At 43.4% G+C, this 19970-nt stretch overlaps 1 protein-coding gene across 1 annotated transcript in view; it reads left to right on the top strand.

Moving 5' to 3' along the window:
- snx7 (sorting nexin 7) overlaps positions 1-19970 on the top strand; it is a 42339-nt gene that overhangs the window by 17946 nt on the left and 4423 nt on the right. The window contains exons 6-8 of the mRNA XM_041968204.1: positions 71-270; positions 2554-2640; positions 5893-6045. Of these exons, the coding sequence (XP_041824138.1) occupies positions 71-270; positions 2554-2640; positions 5893-6045 (440 nt within the window). The remainder of the gene's footprint in view (positions 1-70; positions 271-2553; positions 2641-5892; positions 6046-19970) is intronic.

Below are 19970 nucleotides of genomic sequence, written 5' to 3'. Positions count from 1 at the left end.
ACCCTGCTGCTCGGCCCAGGCCAGATCCATTCCTTCATGCTGCGTTGACACGAGTCTCCTCTGCTTCCAGAGTACCTGGATGAGCTAAAGCAGTACAGCCCGACCTACTCCCAGTGGGCCGAGTCAGAACAGGAACTATCAGAGCCGCTGAAAGGGGTTTCCAGCTGTGTGGAGCGGTGCGGCAAGGAGACGGAGGAGCAGATCCACCACCTGTCTGAAGTCCTGGTTCCGGCCCTGCACGAGTACGTGCTCTGTGCTGAGACCCTGAAGGTGAGACCGGGTCCCATCTGAGCTCAGACTGCTGACGCCATGTTGAGTTGTTTGGGTTTTTTCTTCCAGAATTTATCCGAGTTGTGTTTCCATTTCACACATCTGAGCATGGACGATATTTACATAATTCTGTTTCAGCTCAGCCAGTCCCGGCCTGTCATTTGTTTATTCATGGTTCAACCTGTTTCGTTTCTATACCCCCCACCCAGTTTAACTACTCAAATATCTACTCACCATGGGTCCACACACAAACTGCTTTGCTACGGTGTCTCTGAATGGACAAACAAGCTTTAAAACTGCAGCAGCAGCTTTGTTGGATAGTAGCTAGAAACGCCTTAAAAGCACCACAGAAGAAGACAGTACACATGTATTTACCTGTAGCTGCACCTGCAGCCACTGGATTATGTAGAACTTTGACCACAACTGTGCTTGGAATCCCCACTAGATGTCAGTAGCTCTTACACACTTTACCTTTAAAATGACTTAATTACTTAAAATTAACCTAAAAACTTTCAACACCTTAAACGAGAAGATGGCTGAAACATTACTTTTAAAATAACTTAAAATGTCCCTAAAACTTCTTAAAAATTGCTTAAACAGACTTTAAAATTACTTTAAAAATTACTTAAATGACTTAGACCGCTGTGCAGCCCTGTTTTTTCTGCGTAGTTTGCATGTTCTCCCCATGTATGCGTGGGTTCTCTCCGGCTTCCTGCTCACTCTAAATTCTCCCTAGCAGTGAGAGTGGTTGTTTGCCCTGCGATGGACTGGTGACCTGTCCAGGTGTACCTGTCCAGGTGTACCTGCCTCTCACCTGGTAATTGCTTGGATAGGCCCCAGCTTCCCTGCGACCCTGAACTGGAAGAAGCAGGACAGAAAATGAATGAATAAATAACTTAAAAACAACCAAGTGATTTTTAAAATACTTTAATTAATCTAAAAATACCTCAGAATTGCTTAAAGTGATTTAAAATGACTCTAAAAGCATCTAAAGACATGACATTAAAATGATTTAACCCTCATGCTGTTATGCAGAAAAACATACTGATGATTTTATAGCAGTTTTTTGTGTTTGTAGTTTTGCCATGAAAGTCCCCAGAGGGAGTTTCTGGCACTATATAAAAATACAAATCAATCAATTTTAATCTTTGACATGTGCAAGTGTCTAATTACCACAAAAGACTCATAATTTGTTATAATATGTAAAATATTTTAGTTTGTGTGTATTTTTTATAATGATTGAGGCAGAAATTCCAATATACAAACTGGCATTTAAAGGGTTAAAATGCTAAAAATGATCGTTTGGTAGTTTTGAGCACGACAAATTGTTTAAGTGATTTATGAAAAAAAACAGAAAAAATATTGATGATTGATGATTTGTCACAAGGGTGGAGTATAGGGAGGACTGGTGGATTATGGGGAGGACTGGCGGACTATGGGGAGGACCGGTGGACTAAGGGGAGGACTGGTGGACTATGGGGAGGACCGGTGGAGTATGGGGAGGACTGGTGGATTATGGGGAGGACTGGCGGACTATGGGGAGGACCGGTGGACTAAGGGGAGGACCGGTGGACTATGGGGAGGACCGGTGGAGTATGGGGAGGGCCGGTAGATTATGGGGAGGACTGGTGGAGTATGGGGAGGACTGGTGGACTATGGGGATTACCGGTGGACTATGGGGATTACCGGCGGACTATGGGGATTACCGGCGGACTATGGGGAGGACTGGTGGAGTATGGGGAGGACTGGTGGACTATGGGGAGGACTGGTGGACTATGGGGAGGACTGGTGGAGTATGGGGAGGGTTGGTAGATTATGGGGAGGACTGGTGGACTAAGGGGAGGACCGGTGGAGTATGGGGAGGACTGGTGGACTATGGGGAGGACTGGTGGACTATGGGGAGGACTGGCGGACTATGGGGAGGACTGGTGGACTATGGGGATTACCGGCGGACTATGGGGAGGACTGGTGGGCTATGGGGAGGACTGGTGGAGTATGGAGACATGCATGAATAACAGTCCTCCCATCAGTCACAGCTGCTCGCTGAAGGTGGACAGATGTGTTAAATGTTGATCTGATGGCACCGTCGCTGATGTGCTACACCTTCCAGGTGTAAATCCATCATCCGGACTGCTTGTTTCTCGCATGTCGTCTGACACGATTACGTGGTCCAAAACTAGAAGACAGAACCAGTCAGACAGTTTTTAGCAAAGAAAGAAGAAGTGGCTTTAGATGTGATGTTTGGGCAGATTTGATCAGAATAAGTCTGCTTGCTCCTTCTAGGCGGTGATGAGACGGAGAGACAACATCCAGGCGGAGTTTGAAATGAAGAACGAAGCTCTGGTGTCCAGAAAAACTGACCAAGAAGTGGTACGTATGACTCTAGCTACAGTCTGTGTGTTCTCGCAGCTGTAATAAAGAGAAGCTTTGAGGAGGGGTCTGTCCCAGATGGCCACCCTCACCTCATATTGTGGAGGAGCAGGAGCTACCTGGGAGGATTATCTTAATACCCAGGCTCGGCAGATAGATGTCGGTCCTCAGTTCAGCCAGAAGAGCAAATAAAATGTCTTCACCCTGCAAGGCCGGCACCATTAAAGCTGCTGTTTGCTCTGGAGATGACGGCTTGACAGTAAAGGACACTTTGAGTTGTTTCAGGTGTGCATCCTCTCACATACCCATATAAAACCATCTGTTAGATCTTAACGATGAAAGCAGCCTGACTTGTAATATTTCTGTTTTAATTAGCTGTGTGTGGAGCAGCTTTAATTCAGTCCTCCAGCTCATAATGCACATCAGCCTTTTTCTGTCTTCAGCAGATGTGCAGTAATGAGGAGGGAAATGTCAGATGGAGCCTTTGTTACCGTTTCCATCAGGGTTTTTGTTACTGGGCGGACGTGGTCACGCTGAGCTGAATGAGGGGCTTTTATTCACATTCAATTTAAAGGTCTTGATCATTAATTTTTCAGTCATGTAGAAAAATGTTGATTTGTAAAGGAAGATGTAATTAGTGGCGCTGAAAGCTGTCGCGTTTCAGGTTGCTGCTTAATAGAAAGTTTGTTCAGGTTTCAGCCTTCTAGCCTGCTGCTAATGTCTGTTTTACCCACTTTAACTTCAGAGAAAATAGTTCCAGTAAAAACCTTTTTGAAGGAGTCAGCTGGAGACGGAGGAAGGCCTTTCATTAAAAATAATCTGCCTAAATCCAGCACCAAGCCAGGAAAGTTGGGACATAAACGGTGTTTCCGAGCAGGCTGCTGAAGTCCTAGTCTGGCTAATTAGGGCTTCCAGTGTGGATACAGATTTAAAAGCGGTGGTTCGGGTAGTTAGTGAGCTGAAATCAGCAACACCCAGCATGTTTGTTCATTTTTACCACACAAAGTGATTCTGGATTTGAGTTCAGCCTAAAGAAAATCGCCATATTTACACGTACTTTTTCCTTTCGGGATGAAAGTGTTTCATCTTATTCATCCAAACTGTAGAAAAACTCTTTCAGATGGAGCCACGTTTGTAAGGAAAATGTGTTTGTGGGATGAGCAGCAGAGTTGAGTATGTGGGTTGCACCCAAGAAAAGAGCTGATTCTGCTGTTGACTCCTGTTTGGTGGAAGGAACACGACGTGCTGGTAATTTAATGTCTTCATTTGACAATTGGGAGCCTCATGATCACCTGGAAGTTCCATACACAACATCCTGGTTCCTCCTCTTCATGCTGGTCTCCAGTCTGGTTCCTCCTCTTCATGCTGGTCTCCAGTCTGGTTCCTCCTCCTTATACTGGTCTCCAGTCTGGTTCCTCCTCCTCGTGCTGGTCTCCAGTCTGGTTCCTGATTTTTTCTGATAAGTTTAGAAATGTTTATGTCAGTGTGTTTATGTGATAAAATCAAATCATGTAGGATGTTAAGTTTATCAGCTTCCAGGTCCCCTTTCCACCAACCTCCTATAACACACACAGACCCTGGATGTTATTCAGCATAGACAGGATCGACGTCATTACAATAAGAAGCTAATCATGTAATGTGTGTGTGCTGTGAATAGGCCTTGCTTTGTTTATTGAACTTGAGTAAATGCCATTTTTCCATGTAAATGTCAGACAGCTAATCCCTGCTCAGACTCAGCTGTATCCAGCAGCAGGCTCTTCTTTATTCTTCCTCCTGGTAATAACTGCTGTGTCCAGCGATGCCTTTGATTTACTGGGCAGTCAGTCTGAGTCATGCAGCAGTAGTCCTGCAGCGCTGCTCTAATGGTCACGACTGACTTATTAACCTTCATATCATGAACTCGTGCCCCGCTGTGGTTCAGAAGAAGAGAGAGGAAAAAACAGAGGCTCATTTTATTAAATTTAGATAATTAATTGCCGTAATTGACATCAAGAGCCTCATAAAGTTAAACTTTGAACATGTTGATATTCTGGGATTCACAGCAGATGAATTATCATCATCCGGCTTTGAAGACGGGTCAGGCTAATAACCTGATATTCTGCAGAACTACCTGGAAACTGATTGGATGAGCCATCCGTCTGACTTGGGAACCTTTAACCAATCAGACTGAGAGAAGAGAGACTTCTAATGAAATCAAAGCTATGCTGAACTGAAGCCAGTGTTGTTGAAGGACAGCAGACTATCCAGCTCTAGCCTCCTCCTGATCTGCCAGTAGAGGATGCTAGCTGCCCTCAAAAACAACAGCATTAATCACAAACACACAGCTTGGAGCTTGAGAGATGGTTTCCTCAAAGATGGTAATCTGGAGAATCCTGCTGCCTCGTGGTGTAATCCTGCACTCCTGTGCTGAGAGCAGTGCTTCATCATAGTTTAGGGCTACATCAGCGGCCTTCTTTGAGGCCCACTGTACAGTTCTTTAATAAACCAACACAGAAACATAGAACAGAAAAAATATATAACTAATTCTACAGTTTGTTTACTCCTGACAGACATATACTTCTCATACTTTGCTAATTTAGTGCAATATGGTGTAAAGTTTAGAAGTGCCTTTTTAACCTTATCTACAGTCTGCAACAGTGGTGTTGCAGACAAGGTTATCCGGCTCGCCAGATTATATTGCTAAAAAACTGATGTGTCAATATGCAGAAACATGGTGCTGTTTACAAAGAGAGAGAGACGTACAGCATGTCAGTAGTGTCAGGAGTAGATGAAGTCTCTGGAAGAAACGTCCCGTTTAGCGGTGAATGTTTTGCTACCAGCTTTAGCAATAAACACCACACAGCTCTGCTAGTTCCAGTAGAGCCCTGAGTCTGCTTCACCACATCAAGAAGGGAGCTACGCCTGAAGCTAGCTGCTGCTAGCTGCTGTATAAAGTGAAGGAAGCTAAGCCTGAAGCTAGCTGCTGCCAGCTGCTGGGTAAAGAAAAGATAGCTAAGCCTGAAGCTAGCCACTGCTAGCTGCTGGGTAAATTGATGGCAGCTAGGCCTGAAGTTAGCTGCTAACGGCTAGGTAAAGGGAAGGTAGCTAAGCCTGAAGCTAGCTGCTGGGTAAAGTGAAGAGAGCTAAGCCTGAAGCTAGTTGCTGCTAGCTGCTGGGTAAATTGATGGCAGCTAGGCCTGAAGTTAGCTGCTAATTTGATATGGATTTTGCTCAGAAGATGTGGAGTTAAATCTTTGTCTGCTTGTCTTGCAGCTGCAGGAGGAGGTGGATGGTCTGGCAGACCGGGTGGAGCAAGCCAACAACGCCCTGCATGGAGACTGGTCCCGCTGGAAGAGCAGCATGAGAACTGACCTCAGATCTGCCTTCCTCACTGCAGCAGAAAAGAACATAGAGTACTATGAGAAGGTGAGCTTAACATTCAGACCTAAAAACTGAACTAAACTGGTCTGTTTCTACAGCCTTTAGTTATGGGTACCCATGCTAAAACAAGCATAAAGGCACAGGCATTACCATTGCTTTGTCATAACTACCTGCAGCTCCAACTCTAGAGCCACAAAAGTTATATTAAAAACATGCGTCTCAATCAGGAACAGTGTTCTATGACTTTTGTTGTACAAAAGTCTTACGGTGTTTATGTAATTCTTGAAAAACATAAAAAAGAATGGGATTTGGACCAGCCTAATTTGAACACTTACAGCTCAGGCCTGCATTTACCTAGAAACATCATTTAAAATTGAAACGAGTCACGGAAAATAAAAAGGACTAAAAGGACATCTTTTATATCTTTCACAGGTTTTACACAATCTCAGGTTAAGTTTTAGGAAAAATCCCAAAAATCGCCCAACATCCCTCTCCATTCTAGCGTGTGACATCACACACTCGAATTCTGGCCCAAAGAAATTATTCAAAAAATTTCTAAAACAAATGTGGCTCATGCTCAGAGTTTACCTTCTACATACACAGATTATATATAAAAACAGAGTAAACGAAGTTGGCTTCAAATAAACCTGAAGCGTGGTGTTCACTAAGCACTTCCTCCTGTAGTGACGCTATCGAGGGTCAGTGCTGACCAGACGGAGCACTGACGTTCTGAACTTACCGGTAGGGACCTTCCAGCGTTTGACGCCGATTCTTCTGCCGCTTTAATTTACATTATTTATGTTTATATGTATTTTATGGGTACTCTGCAGACTCTTATCTAAAGTGATGCAAAGTCTTATAAACCTTTGCAGCTACGGCTTAAGGCGGATTTGTGCTTGCACGGCGTCTACTTTGTGGTCGTTTACGGCGTAGTGGTCGTTTACGGCGTAGCTGACGCTGGTGACTTTACTCTCGCACTCGAGCGTAGTGGGAACGCGTCATTTTGGTGTCGTGTTGCAGTTTCTCCTCCTAACCTGAAGGTGGCAGCAGGGGTGGTATCAGCCGGTAAACTCACCAGGTCAGAGTTCTTTTGATGGTTCACTTCAGTTCGGTAGGTATTTTCTGTTTTAAAACAACAATAGCGTCCGGTATGGTTCAGTGTCTTTATTAGCTTGTGGAGGAAAATGAAGAAATAATTCGATCAGCCTCTCATCAACTTGATCCACTGGTTATTGTTTTGAAAAACAGTGGTTACCACAAAAATTCACGTCAGGGATTCAGTGCTGTCATTCAGTGTCTATGCAGGCAGATAACGTTTCCAGTTGCTCATAACTGTCCCTCTGTGAGACCTGCAGTTTACATTTTGTTCCTAATCACAAGCTAGGTGATTGATGAAATAATCTGAAATATCTCTGAAAAAAAAGAATAAATATTTAATTGATTAGGATCATTGGTTCACAGTGATTAACTACAACAAAACAACTTAGCTAATGCAGTAGTGTTTCGTCTTTCTCTGTTCTGTCTATTGTTGTAGCCAGTGATTAACTATCCTAGGAATGAGTAAAGTAATCCTTTGAATGAGTAAAGTAGTCCTCGGAATGAGTAAAGTAATCCTCGGAATGAGTAAAGTAATCCTAGGAATGAGTAAAGTAATAATTTTTTAATTAAATTTAGTTTAAAAATGTACATAATCTTTAGCTGAGTTTCTCCTGCTGCGTTCTTCTAGCCATGTTGCTATGCTACATGCTAACATTGCTGCTTCCTGCTAGTCATGTTGCTATGCTACATGTTAGCATTGCTGCTTCCTGCTAGTCATGTTGCTATGCTACATGTTAGCATTGCTGCTTCCTGCTAGTCATGTTGCTATGCTACATGTTAGCATTGCTGCTTCCTGCTAGTCATGTTGCTATGCTACATGTTAGCATTGCTGCTTCCTGCTAGTCATGTTACTATGCTACATGCTAGCATTGCTGCTTCCTGCTAGTCATGTTGCTATGCTACATGTTAGCATTGCTGCTTCCTGCTAGTCATGTTGCTATGCTACATGTTAGCATTGCTGCTTCCTGCTAGTCATGTTGCTATGCTACATGTTAGCATTGCTGCTTCCTGCTAGTCATGTTGCTATGCTACATGTTAGCATTGCTGCTTCCTGCTAGTCATGTTGCTATGCTACATGCTAGCATTGCTGCTTCCTGCTAGTCATGTTGCTATGCTACATGCAAGCATTGCTGCTTCCTGCTAGTCATGTTGCTATGCTACATGTTAGCATTGCTGCTTCCTGCTAGTCATGTTGCTATGCTACATGTTAGCATTGCGGCTTTCTGGTGTCTGCAAGCAGCCTCTGTGTCTCACGGATGTCATGCTGCATTTCCAGATGTTCATCATGGCGTGTTCTCTCCCCTGTTAGTTTGTGACAGTGGTTAGAGGAACGAGTCTTTACCTGATAATTCACAACTGTTAGCATTCACATAAATGCATGGTGATGTATATACTGAGTCTTTAGAATTTAATCCCAGAAAACCTCACCAAGCCTTTTGTCCTTTAACTGTCAACTGCTTTTCACCATTGTGTTTACTTTCTACAACAACAAAACCATCACAACCTCAAAATGAATATATCAGTGAAAAAATAAACAATTACAGCATAGACTGGTTCATTCAAGTAAATGCAATTAGTCTAATCTTTAACTTCCATTTTTCTTGGTGTGTGCAGACCTCTGAGCTCAGTTACTTTTCCTGACTGAATGAAGAAATAGTAGAGAGGATGAAGATATTTGTGAATGTGAGCTGATCCATCCTCCAGATTGAGCAGGCAGCCTGATAGAGACAGCTGGAAGTTAGTCAGTGATCAGGAAACCGTGTGTTAGGGTGGCTGAAGGTTGGTTTGGTTCTGAAGTCTTGATCTCTGCCAGCAGAGGGCAGCAGAACTCTAGTTTTATTCTTCCTCCAAACAGTTGATCAGCTTTCTCACCATGACCCTGTGTTTCCTCTAGAAGCTGTTTGATTCAAATCCAGCTGTTGATGCAAAAAATAAATAAATACGTGATTTTTTTTCCAGGCTGAATCTCTGTTACCATGGTGACAAAAAGGCTGAAATACACATTTATTTTGAGAAGGTATCAGGAAAAGGTAAAAGTTAAGGTCTGGAAAATCTGGGAAACTTGAGGCTTCTGTAGGGTTGGAAGAAAGGCAACTCTTATTCCTTCTTTGTTTTTTACAGGTCGGTAAAGCCATAAATTTTGGTAAAAATATGACTGGATGAGATTTCAGGAGAGATCAGTTAACGCAGAGGAGCACTGAGACTTGTGAAAACTGCATTAAAGTTGCAGTAATCGGACAAAGTTGCGAGAATGTGTAGAACTTGCGTTAACAGATCACAAGTTCCTGGTAAATTTTCTAAACTGTTCCTCTAAAAGAAGCAGAATATGTTTGCCCTCGACTAATTTACTTGTTTGACACCCCAGCCCGACGATGTCTGTGGAACGTCCCAGGAGACCCGACTGTGTCCAACCTGTTTGATTTTTACTTCATACACATTATTTAGTGCATCATCTCCAGACTGAAACTTGTTAAACCTTCGTCCGTCCACATGGCTGCTGCTGAAGTAAACTGGGACTGATTTCAGTCTCCAAATGAACTGGATGTCTAAATGTGGGAAATTCAGTTCTGGATTTGAATCTTTGGTTCTATTTTTGATTCAGGAAACGGTCAGAAAGACCAGATTCCTCCCCTCGCCCCCCAGCAACTACAACACATGACAACCTGTGTGTTATAGAAGCAGCCAGAGGTCAGACAAGCTTTCCCAGTGAAAACCTTTCAAATTCAGCCAAAACTACTTCCACATTAAAAAAACACAAGCTTTAAGACACTGAGCTTCTCTTGAAGAATAAGAAATGAACCACATCAGTTAAGATCCTGATTTTAACATTTTAGAAATACAGACTGATACAACACTGCTGTACGCTAGGATAAAGATGTTTGGTTAATTGCAGATTAAACCCTTACTGTAGCCTTTTTCATGAAATCATGAAAATTGTTTAATTTTTCAGGGGTACATGAAGAAATGGCCGGATCCTTATACCCTCTGCTCTCTGTGTGAATGTTGGTGTGAGTAAATCAATGATTCTGACTTCACAGCTTCTAGAAATCATCTTTTTCAGTCCTGACATGAGATCTGTTGTCTCTGTCAGGACAGTTCTGTTAATAATGCAGCGTTTAAACACAAAACAAACAAACAAAATAAATAATTAGAATAGAAGATAATAGATTACAGACGTTTAGAGACAGTTGTTAAAAGAAGGGGGATGCTACACGATGCTGTTGAGCTTTTTCCAGACGTGTTGCTGCATCAGATTCACTGTCAGCTCATATTTTCCATAACGTGGTGAAATGTCTCAGTTTCATCCTCTGATATGCTGTTTATCTTCTACTGGGGATAAAATATGAGTTGATGGGATTCTGTTGGGGGGGTGGGCTGTAGAAGCTTATAGAATGTGTAATGACTCTTCTGTTAGTTGTTTCTGCAGCTCAGAGCCGCAGTGCGTACGCTACGTCCACACGGCACTGAAGCCGGTTCAGGTGTGAAAACAGTGGCGAAATCTAGGAGAAAGGCTTCAACATCCCCACGAAACCGCTGTAGTATATACTACAGGCTGTGGAGGGCGCAACGATGAGTAAAGAGTAACACTCCAGAGCTAGAACAAGACGTAGCGCATGCGCAGATAATAACATATCTGCTTGCGCCCTCTCTCAAACCGATCCACCTTGGTACATGGTTTCAGACATGATCGGTTTCATGGAGGCTCATCTCTGGTTTCTTGGTGATAAAAAAAAAGGGTGGATTGCTAAAATGCTTTTGTGATTTTGCTACAATTCGGTGTCGTGGGGTTGGGCCCCTAAGCTTAAACTCTTGCCACCTCCAGAACAAGAACAAAGTTGTTTGTTCTTGTGGAGCTTGTATCAGGCTTCTCACCTAAATAACTGCATGAAATCACATCCTCCATCATCTGAATCTGGTCATAAAGCAAACAGCAGTTCATTTCATGTTACATGCTTCTATCTGTAGCATCATTCCTACATACATGATCTTCAGACCAGCGGCAGAATCTGAAACACACTAAACATGTCTGAATTCTTTAAGGTCGAGCTAGAGAGAGAGTGAGTACAGCACACAGCAGAGGAAGTCGCTGTGTGAAACTTCCTGTTCAGCGGTGAATGTTTTGCCACGAGTTTTAGCAATAAACACCACACAGCTCTACTAGTTCCAGCAGAGTCCCTTGTCTGCTTCTCAACTGCTGGGTAAAGTGAAGGGAGCTAACCCTGAAGATAGCGGCTGCTGTCACTTTTTTCCTGTCTATTCTTTCCCACACTCATTTATCCAAATCAGAAACTAGCCGACACACCTGTCAGCAGGTGAGTCCATCCAGGACAGCTCACCTGTTTTTAGTTTATTTTGGTTCTTTCATTGTGTTGTGTGTTTTCAGACAGTTTGAGGGATTTCTAACAGCTACACGTACACGTGCTGAGGACTTGTGTGTAAACTGGTTATAGTGGATAAGGAGAGCACACTGACTCAGCAAGGCCTCAGATAAAATAAAATATTTATGTTTCAGATCAAGCAAAGACCTGTCCACACATTTAATCTTTTATTTAAAGTCAAGGTTTAAACATTACAGCGTTAAATATACTGTAGTTTTAAGTCTTCTGTCTGTGAGGAGAGCTGTTTTCCAGATACTTTAATTATCCTGAGGGATTTTAGACATCATGTAGTTTATAGAAAGGACCACAACATGGATGACGACTGAAACTTAGCACTAATGTTGGGAAATTAACTCCCACAAAGATGTTCTCTGTCAGTAGAGCTGGGGAGACGGGGATTATTCTAAAAGGGGTTTCATTCAGCTCAAAAACAAGAATTACTGTAGATCTGTGAAACATCATTTAATGCATGCATGCAGCTGCATCTACCTACCAGTGGCTTGACTTTATCCCTTAAATCCCACATAAGGACCGAAACAAGACACAATCAGCTATAAAACAGGACAGTTTTTCAAAGTTTAGGCCCTAATGTTCATAAAACCAGACTGAAAGGGTGTTTTAGGTCAAACATGAATGTTTAGAACTGAAGTAGTTGCTGAAGGTGATCATCCATGTTCATGGTGTTATAGAGGGGAAAAACACATCAATCCATTTTTTTCAGGGATAGATATCCCTACATGTCCCTAGATGCCTGGAACATGAAGATGAACCTGATTAACGTTCTTCATTTACTGATGTCTGTTTAGGAGGTTTTCTTTTTTCAATTAGACCACAGATTAAGAAAAAGTATTATTGCTCCAGTTTGTGTCAGTAAGACGAGCCACTGAGACGTTCACAGATGAAACGATCATGTCCAGACATCCTGACGGCTTCATCCTCAGTTCTGACATCGTCTCACATTCAGCTTTTCTGGTTTTGTGGCTGGACTCGGCCACTCGGTTAACTCGGTTTACTGTGGCCTCCATGTGGTGTTTATTAATTGAGCCATATTAATTGGTAGACTGCAGGCAGACTGATGGAAGCGAGGTGACGGTGATAAAGCTGAGCACTGTGTCAGATTACCGCTCTTAGGGCCTGAGCACATCTCTTCTGTCAGCCAGTCATGACGGGGCTATGCAGTGGTAGGTTTTTAGAGGACTTCACACTAGTCTGAGTTCACTGACAAGTTGTACATGGGATGAGATACACACAGACAAATACTAACATGCTGTCATTATTAAGACATCGTCCTGCAAGCACACAGAATAAAACTTCACTTCTCAGTATTGTGGGCTTTTCTTTCTGGATGAAAATGACCCAAAGCCAGCAGCTCATGCTGAACAGCTTGGATCATGGCGGTTCAGGTAGACAGCCTCCACTGCTAACGAGGAACGCCCTACGAGCTTCAGACATTTTCAGATTTGAGGTTTTCTTTAGTATGAAAGTAATTTACATTCATGGTCCCGCTGCAGACAGAAATCTGTTCAACAGACCTTAGATCAGGGATCTCCACCTCCGGTCCTCATGAGCTACTGTCCTGCAGGTTTTGGATTCTACCCTGATGCAACACACCTGACTGAAATGACTGGGCCATTAACAGGTTTGTGCAGAGGTGTGTAGTAGTAGGAGACATCTAAAACCTGCAGGACAGAAGCTCACGAGGACTGGAGTTGGAGACCCGTCTTAGATGGTGATGGTTTGATGATATGTAAATAGATATTAAAATTAAATCTGAAACTAGGATGGGATGTATAAGCCTCCTTGTTTAGGTTTAGGTGTAGGCTGGCGTAGCTACGGGGCCTTTGAATGATTTATTGGGGTGAAGGGCAGAGAGCTGACCTATAAGAATCTAATAACTTATTTTCCCTGAGAGGGGTTTATACCACAGGGATAGAGGTCAGGACTGAGGAATGAAGGGAGACGATGAGTTGGGGGGATGTAAGAGCCATAAAAACGATGACGTTAATATTAATGGCCACTGATGGAAAAACATTCAACATGTAAACAAAGATCATCCCTCAATATAAAACTGTAAAACTTTAGTCAGGGTATCGGTCCTGTTGTCTTAAATCTGTAGTTAGTTCAGTTTCATAGTGAAAGTAGTAAAAGTAGAGAACTCTGTGTTCAAGGTGTGTATGAGACCCATATATGACTAATACAGTGGTTCGATGCAGGTGGCTGGATCCAGACCTCTCATACGGAGTTAGGATTCAGGTGGCTGGATCCAGACCTCTCATACGGAGTTAGGATTCAGGTGGCTGGATCCAGACCTCTCATACGGAGTTAGGATTCAGGTGGCTGGATCCAGACCTCTCATACGGAGTTAGGATTCAGGTGGCTGGATCCAGACCTCTCATACGGAGTTAGGATTCAGGTGGCTGGATCCAGACCTCTCATACGGAGTTAGGATTCAGGTGGCTGGATCCAGACCTCTTATATGGAGTTAGGATTCAGGTGGCTGGATCCAGAACTCTCATACGGAGGTACGATCCAGGTGGCTGGATCCAGACCTCTCATACGGAGTTAGGATTCAGGTGGCTGGATCCAGACCTCTTATACGGAGTTAGGATTCAGGTGGCTGGATCCAGACCTCTCATACGGAGTTAGGATTCAGGTGGCTGGATCCAGACCTCTCATACGGAGTTAGGATTCAGGTGGCTGGATCCAGACCTCTCATACGGAGTTAGGATTCAGGTGGCTGGATCCAGACCTCTCATACGGAGTTAGGATTCAGGTGGCTGGATCCAGACCTCTCATACGGAGTTAGGATTCAGGTGGCTGGATCCAGACCTCTCATACGGAGGTATGATCCAGGTGGCTGGATCCAGACCTCTCATACGGAGTTAGGATTCAGGTGGCTGGATCCAGACCTCTCATACGGAGTTGGGATTCAGGTGGCTGGATCCAGACCTCTCATACGGAGTTAGGATTCAGGTGGCTGGATCCAGACCTCTCATACGGAGTTAGGATTCAGGTGGCTGGATCCAGACCTCTTATATGGAGTTAGGATTCAGGTGGCTGGATCCAGACCTCTCATACGGAGTTAGGATTCAGGTGGCTGGATCCAGACCTCTCATACGGAGTTAGGATTCAGGTGGCTGGATCCAGACCTCTCATACGGAGTTAGGATTCAGGTGGCTGGATCCAGACCTCTCATACGGAGTTAGGATTCAGGTGGCTGGATCCAGACCTCTCATACGGAGGTACGATCCAGGTGGCTGGATCCAGACCTCTTATATGGACTTAGGATTCAGGTGGCTGGATCCAGACCTCTTATATGGAGTTAGGATTCAGGTGGCTGGATCCAGACCTCTCATACGGAGGTACGATCCAGGTGGCTGGATCCAGACCTCTCATACGGAGGTACGATCCAGGTGGCTGGATCCAGACCTCTTATATGGAGTTAGGATTCAGGTGGCTGGATCCAGACCTCTTATATGGAGTTAGGATTCAGGTGGCTGGATCCAGACCTCTCATACGGAGGTACGATCCAGGTGGCTGGATCCAGACCTCTCATACGGAGTTAGGATTCAGGTGGCTGGATCCAGACCTCTCATACAACCTGCTGTCATTCTCGTGGGATGTCAGGCTGTCTCATCTAATCCCATGCCAGCCCATATTTAAATCCCCATGTGAACCACACCATCTGTTCTAGACTGATTCTTGATTACAGTATTATTCTTTCTAAGGTGGAGGTCTGAGCTCTCTGAGTGCTTCTAGTTAATCACGTGGCTAATCGTTGTCCTGTGACAGGTTGCTTCTGTTTTCCATGCACATGCTAAACCTCGTCTCAGTCCCAGAAAGATGCTCATTAAAGAAACCAGCCCTCAGTTGATCTGCAAGTTCAGTGTCAGGTTGTGATGGACAGAGAAGGAAGTGTCAGGCTGTTATCTTGTCTTCTAGCCAAGATAAAGCTTCTCACGTGCAGGTATTTCAGGCTTTTTAGAGAAATTTCATGTCTGGTCTGAAGTTTTCAAATACCATCAGAGTAGAAGGATCATCATATCATTGTCTATACCCAGGAATGAGCCAAACATCTGTAATGCCATGTTTTTTTTGCATAGTTGTAGGTCTGACCTGGGATCTGCTGTAACTCCAGCAATCAGCGTATTAGTGGATTATTTACCATACAAATAATTGTGATTAATGATTTGTCTCAGTTCCTTTGTTCAGTTTTAGACCACTGTTATAGTGCAAGTCGTGTAATAGTTTAATAATTGACCTAGCCCTGTAAAAAGGAAACATTTATTTAATTTACTCTATATCAGAATGACCTCAACTAACAGTGATTAAGCTGAGTTAATGATGAGGTAGAATAAATGAATGATTGGACTGTTTCTCAGACATAATCCCCTGTTCCAGCTGATATAATCATCCCTTCAGATTCCCAGACTTCTGCGCCTTTTTATGGATGACAGAGCCTCCTCAGATTGCCGTGGTTACCTCATTGCAGCAGGGCATCTTCTGGAGGTTTGGACATGACATGAATTGTTCCCATGGGCACCAACACAATGTTTTAGAAATGAAGTTCCCCAGAAGTGACGAGATGTTGAGTTTCATCTTTAAAAAGTCATGAACCTGCTGAGGAACAGTTTTGACCGTATTGCAACCGCAGGGCCATCCCATAAGCACAAATGTAGTTCTGAAGTCACACCGGTCAGCCGGCCGAGGGTGGGGCTTCTCCTTCTGAAGTGTGTTGGCATGGCTTTTCTCTGAGTCTGCATCTGAGCAGAGGGGAGGGAAATGATGGGGAGGACCACCTTTTCACAATCGTGGTGCTGTTGCATAAGATGCTGACAGACTCATGTTAGTGGTGGAGACAGCTGTCCTACACTGATGTTGTTGGTGTAAGAGGAGAGTTTATAAAGAATAATAGACCACATATCTGGAATAAAATATGTTTTCTGCTACAGACCATCAAACACTGACCAGTAAAAGACCTCATGGCCAGTCGCTGATGCAGGGACATCATATATACATACATATATGTATGTATGTGTGTATATATATATATATATATATATATATATATATATGTATATATATGTATATGTATATATATGTATATGTATATGTGTATATATATGTATATGTGTGTGTGTGTGTGTGTAGCTAAGATAAGATTATGTGTGGTATCATCTGAAAGTGCAGCTTTTCTAGTTTCGTTAGAGACCCAACATGTTGGGGTGGAAAGAACGGATCACGTGTTCTGTTGTGTTTTGTTTCAGGTGTTGCTCATGGCATCGTTATTTGTTGTACGCATATTTTGAAGTTGTTGTAAAACAAATACTTTGTTGACATCACTATAGTAACTTTTTACACTCATGAACTTGTGCATTCAGCTGGTGGAGCCGGTACTGGTACCTGTCTGGAGCCGGTACTGGTACCTGTCTGGACCCGGCGCTGGTACCTGTCTGGAGCCGGTACTGGTACCCGTCTGGACCCGGTACTGGTACTTAGTTGCTCAGAGACCTTACATGCAGTGCTGACTTTTATAAAACAGGAATTGATTTTCCCGAGTCAGGGTTCAGAAAGGTTTAGTTTTTATTTGGTAGGGGGTTCACTTACTTGTGTCTGGCATGAATTCATATCTCCCTCTGGAGATATGAAGTCGTGGTGGAGTGTGATTTCTACATCTTGGGATGGGTTTGCAGCCTTGTTCAGGTCGATTGAATGGAAAATGTGTTTGTGGTATGAACCAAGTCCATTAAGTTCATATAGAGCAGTGGTTCTTAACCTTGTTGGAGGCACCGAACCCCACCAGTTTCATATGCTCCTTCACCGAACCCTTCTTTAGTAAAAAATAAAATATGATTTTTTTTTACTGGTGCACGAAATGAATTGTGCATTAATATCACCTTGTTCACTGACGCACACCGCTGGTCAGATGGAGGGTTATTAAAGAAGGTGTTGTTAAACAGGAAGTGATACGCTGGCAGCGCGTCCACTCCTTTACAGCCGTTTTACAACGTGTCATCACAGTGGGTAAAAGTACCAGTTCCCCGCCGCCACGTCGTGAGTCCGTACGGCGATCGACCCTTTAGATCGCCTTATTTGCCTGGATCGGCGCTCGGGAGATAACGGGCTAATTCCGATGTGTGGTCCCGACTGAGAAGGAGGTCTCACTCTGCTGCTTATCCAGCGCTCTCAAAGCGGACCGGTAGGGAGTCTCACTCAGACACATATACAGCCCTAGCGGTCTGATAGGGAGGTCTCACTCTGCTGCATAAACCAGCGACCTCAAAGCAGACTGGTTGGAAATCTCAGAGCAGGACGCTTTCACTAACTGCAGACTAGACTGAGGGGTGGACCTCTGCGGCGGAGGCTCCACCGAACCCCTGAGACCGACTCACCGAACCCCTAGGGTTCGGTCGAACCCAGGTTAAGAACCACTGATATAGAGCAATAAGGAATAACCTAACATCCCACCGGAATAAAACTGTAAATGTTTATTATGTAATTAAGTACAGATTAAACGTAGAATTAAAGACCCACGTCGCTGACCTTCAAACTCTGCGTTCCAGGCTGGTTTGATGGCTCAGTGACATCTATCGTGCTTTTCTGAAGCCGCTGCTGTCCATCAGCGTCCATGACTGGAAAAAAATGCACTATGCAGTTTTTTCATCCAGGACGCTGCGTGATGTTTTACTTCACACAACTAGATCAGAATTATCTGGTTTATCATCAAACAGATGCAAACAAACCCTCCGTTTTGAACGTCCACTGATTCAGCATAGAAACATTAGAACTTGTCGCAGAGAAAATGAGAAAAGTTAAGTTTAGTATCTTTAAAGGTTTAAAGATTTCCAGGTGAATTGGTGTATCTTTATTCCCTGACTGTAAAGACTGCTTCCAGACTGTCCAGTTAGCAATACTAAGCCATGAATAATTCAGCCCTTTTTCCTCCAGCAGCTTCTGCTCTTGTCACATTAATGTTCAGCTATTTCCTCGTCTCTCACTCCCTTTGTCTTCTGCTAGCTAGCTAGATCCTGGACAGATTTAGGGCTTTGCTTTGTTAGAAATAGCCCCTGTAGCCAAAAGCAACACTTCTAAGATTTTAATGTGCTTCTCCAAAAAAAAGCTCTGCTAACAGTACTCTCATTGAGTTGTAGATAAACAGTCCAATCAAGCTAGTAAATCAGCAGAAGCTCTGCAGAAGTCTGGACCCTCAGACTGAACACGTACCTCGTCTGTTCTTCATCTTCAGGAAACAATCTAGAAAATAAACTGGTCGTGTTTGTTATAGGTGTGCATGACTTCAGCATGTTGCAGGTTTTTGTTTTTCTCAGAAAATTGACTGAATTGATGAGATGTAACGGTTACATAAGAGTGGAAAAACATCTCAAATCATCATTTTTATTTTTTTCTAGTTAAGTTTCATTTGACCGGTGACGGTTTTCCTCCTATATTTATCTTCATGACCACATCTCCGTCCTCCTCTGCCAAGGTCCTGTAGGTGCCACGGAGAGAAATTGGCTGTTAAATGGAGTGTCGGCGGGTTGACGCTGAATTATTGCTGCTTCTAAACAAACTGCTATTACCCTGGAGAAACGGACTTCGTCTTATTGATGTGCTCTGACAGAGTGGAACCCAGGTTCACAGATTGGCTTTTACAGGTGTTTGTGTTTGCTGGTGTGTGCCTGTCATTTCCACTTTCCGGCTGCATGCTTCCCTGTCTCTCTTGCCATCTAGATAACTGCTTTTATGCCATAAAACTGTGATTTGCTCTGTCAGGTCATCGGTAACACACATACACACAGACGATGAGCTGCACGGCAACTCGGCCGATGAGATGGCAAAAGAGTTAGAAGTTGTGCTGCAGTAAGAAAACACTATCATAACCTTTGCTCCATGGGATGCCATAACTCATCAGCTAACTACTGACTTCAGTTTGAATCATACACAATACTGTGATGTTATTAAACTGGTGTCATGTGAAAGATGATGGAAATCCCAAATACTGTTAATTACATGTGTTCAACAAGTAGATGATGTTAAATATTATTATTCCCTTTATACTTTAGGCAAAATCATCTTTTTATTTTTATAGTTCACATTTTTTATATGACAGAAAAAGAAAAAGTTTAATTTGGGAAAGGCAGTAGTTTGGGATCCCTGTGATGTTAGTATCTAGTATCACAGCTTACAGATGCTTTTTGTGGCCTACCAAGACTCTTTCTGTTCCTGTTAACTACCATTTCTTTATGACATTACCTGAAAACTCTTTGCTATCCTCTTGTAGTCTTCTCCAAATTCATGGGCTTCAACAATCTTCATTTTCTGAGAGCTGACAACTGCTTAGAGGAAGCGGTGGCTGCTGAGTGTTAGGTGAAGGTTAGAGGAGCCTGAGTATGAGCAGTATCATTTGCCTTTCTTAACGATGAGTGTGAACTATCTGTAACCCTAGTAGGCTAATAAAGGTCTGGGAGCTCAACTCTCCTGGGGTTCCCATAC

This window comes from Melanotaenia boesemani, chromosome 18, assembly GCF_017639745.1.
Source record: "Melanotaenia boesemani isolate fMelBoe1 chromosome 18, fMelBoe1.pri, whole genome shotgun sequence".
Lineage (NCBI taxonomy): Eukaryota > Metazoa > Chordata > Actinopteri > Atheriniformes > Melanotaeniidae > Melanotaenia > Melanotaenia boesemani.
Note: the sequence above shows the minus strand (reverse complement) of the source record. Positions and strands in the feature narration are given on the sequence as shown.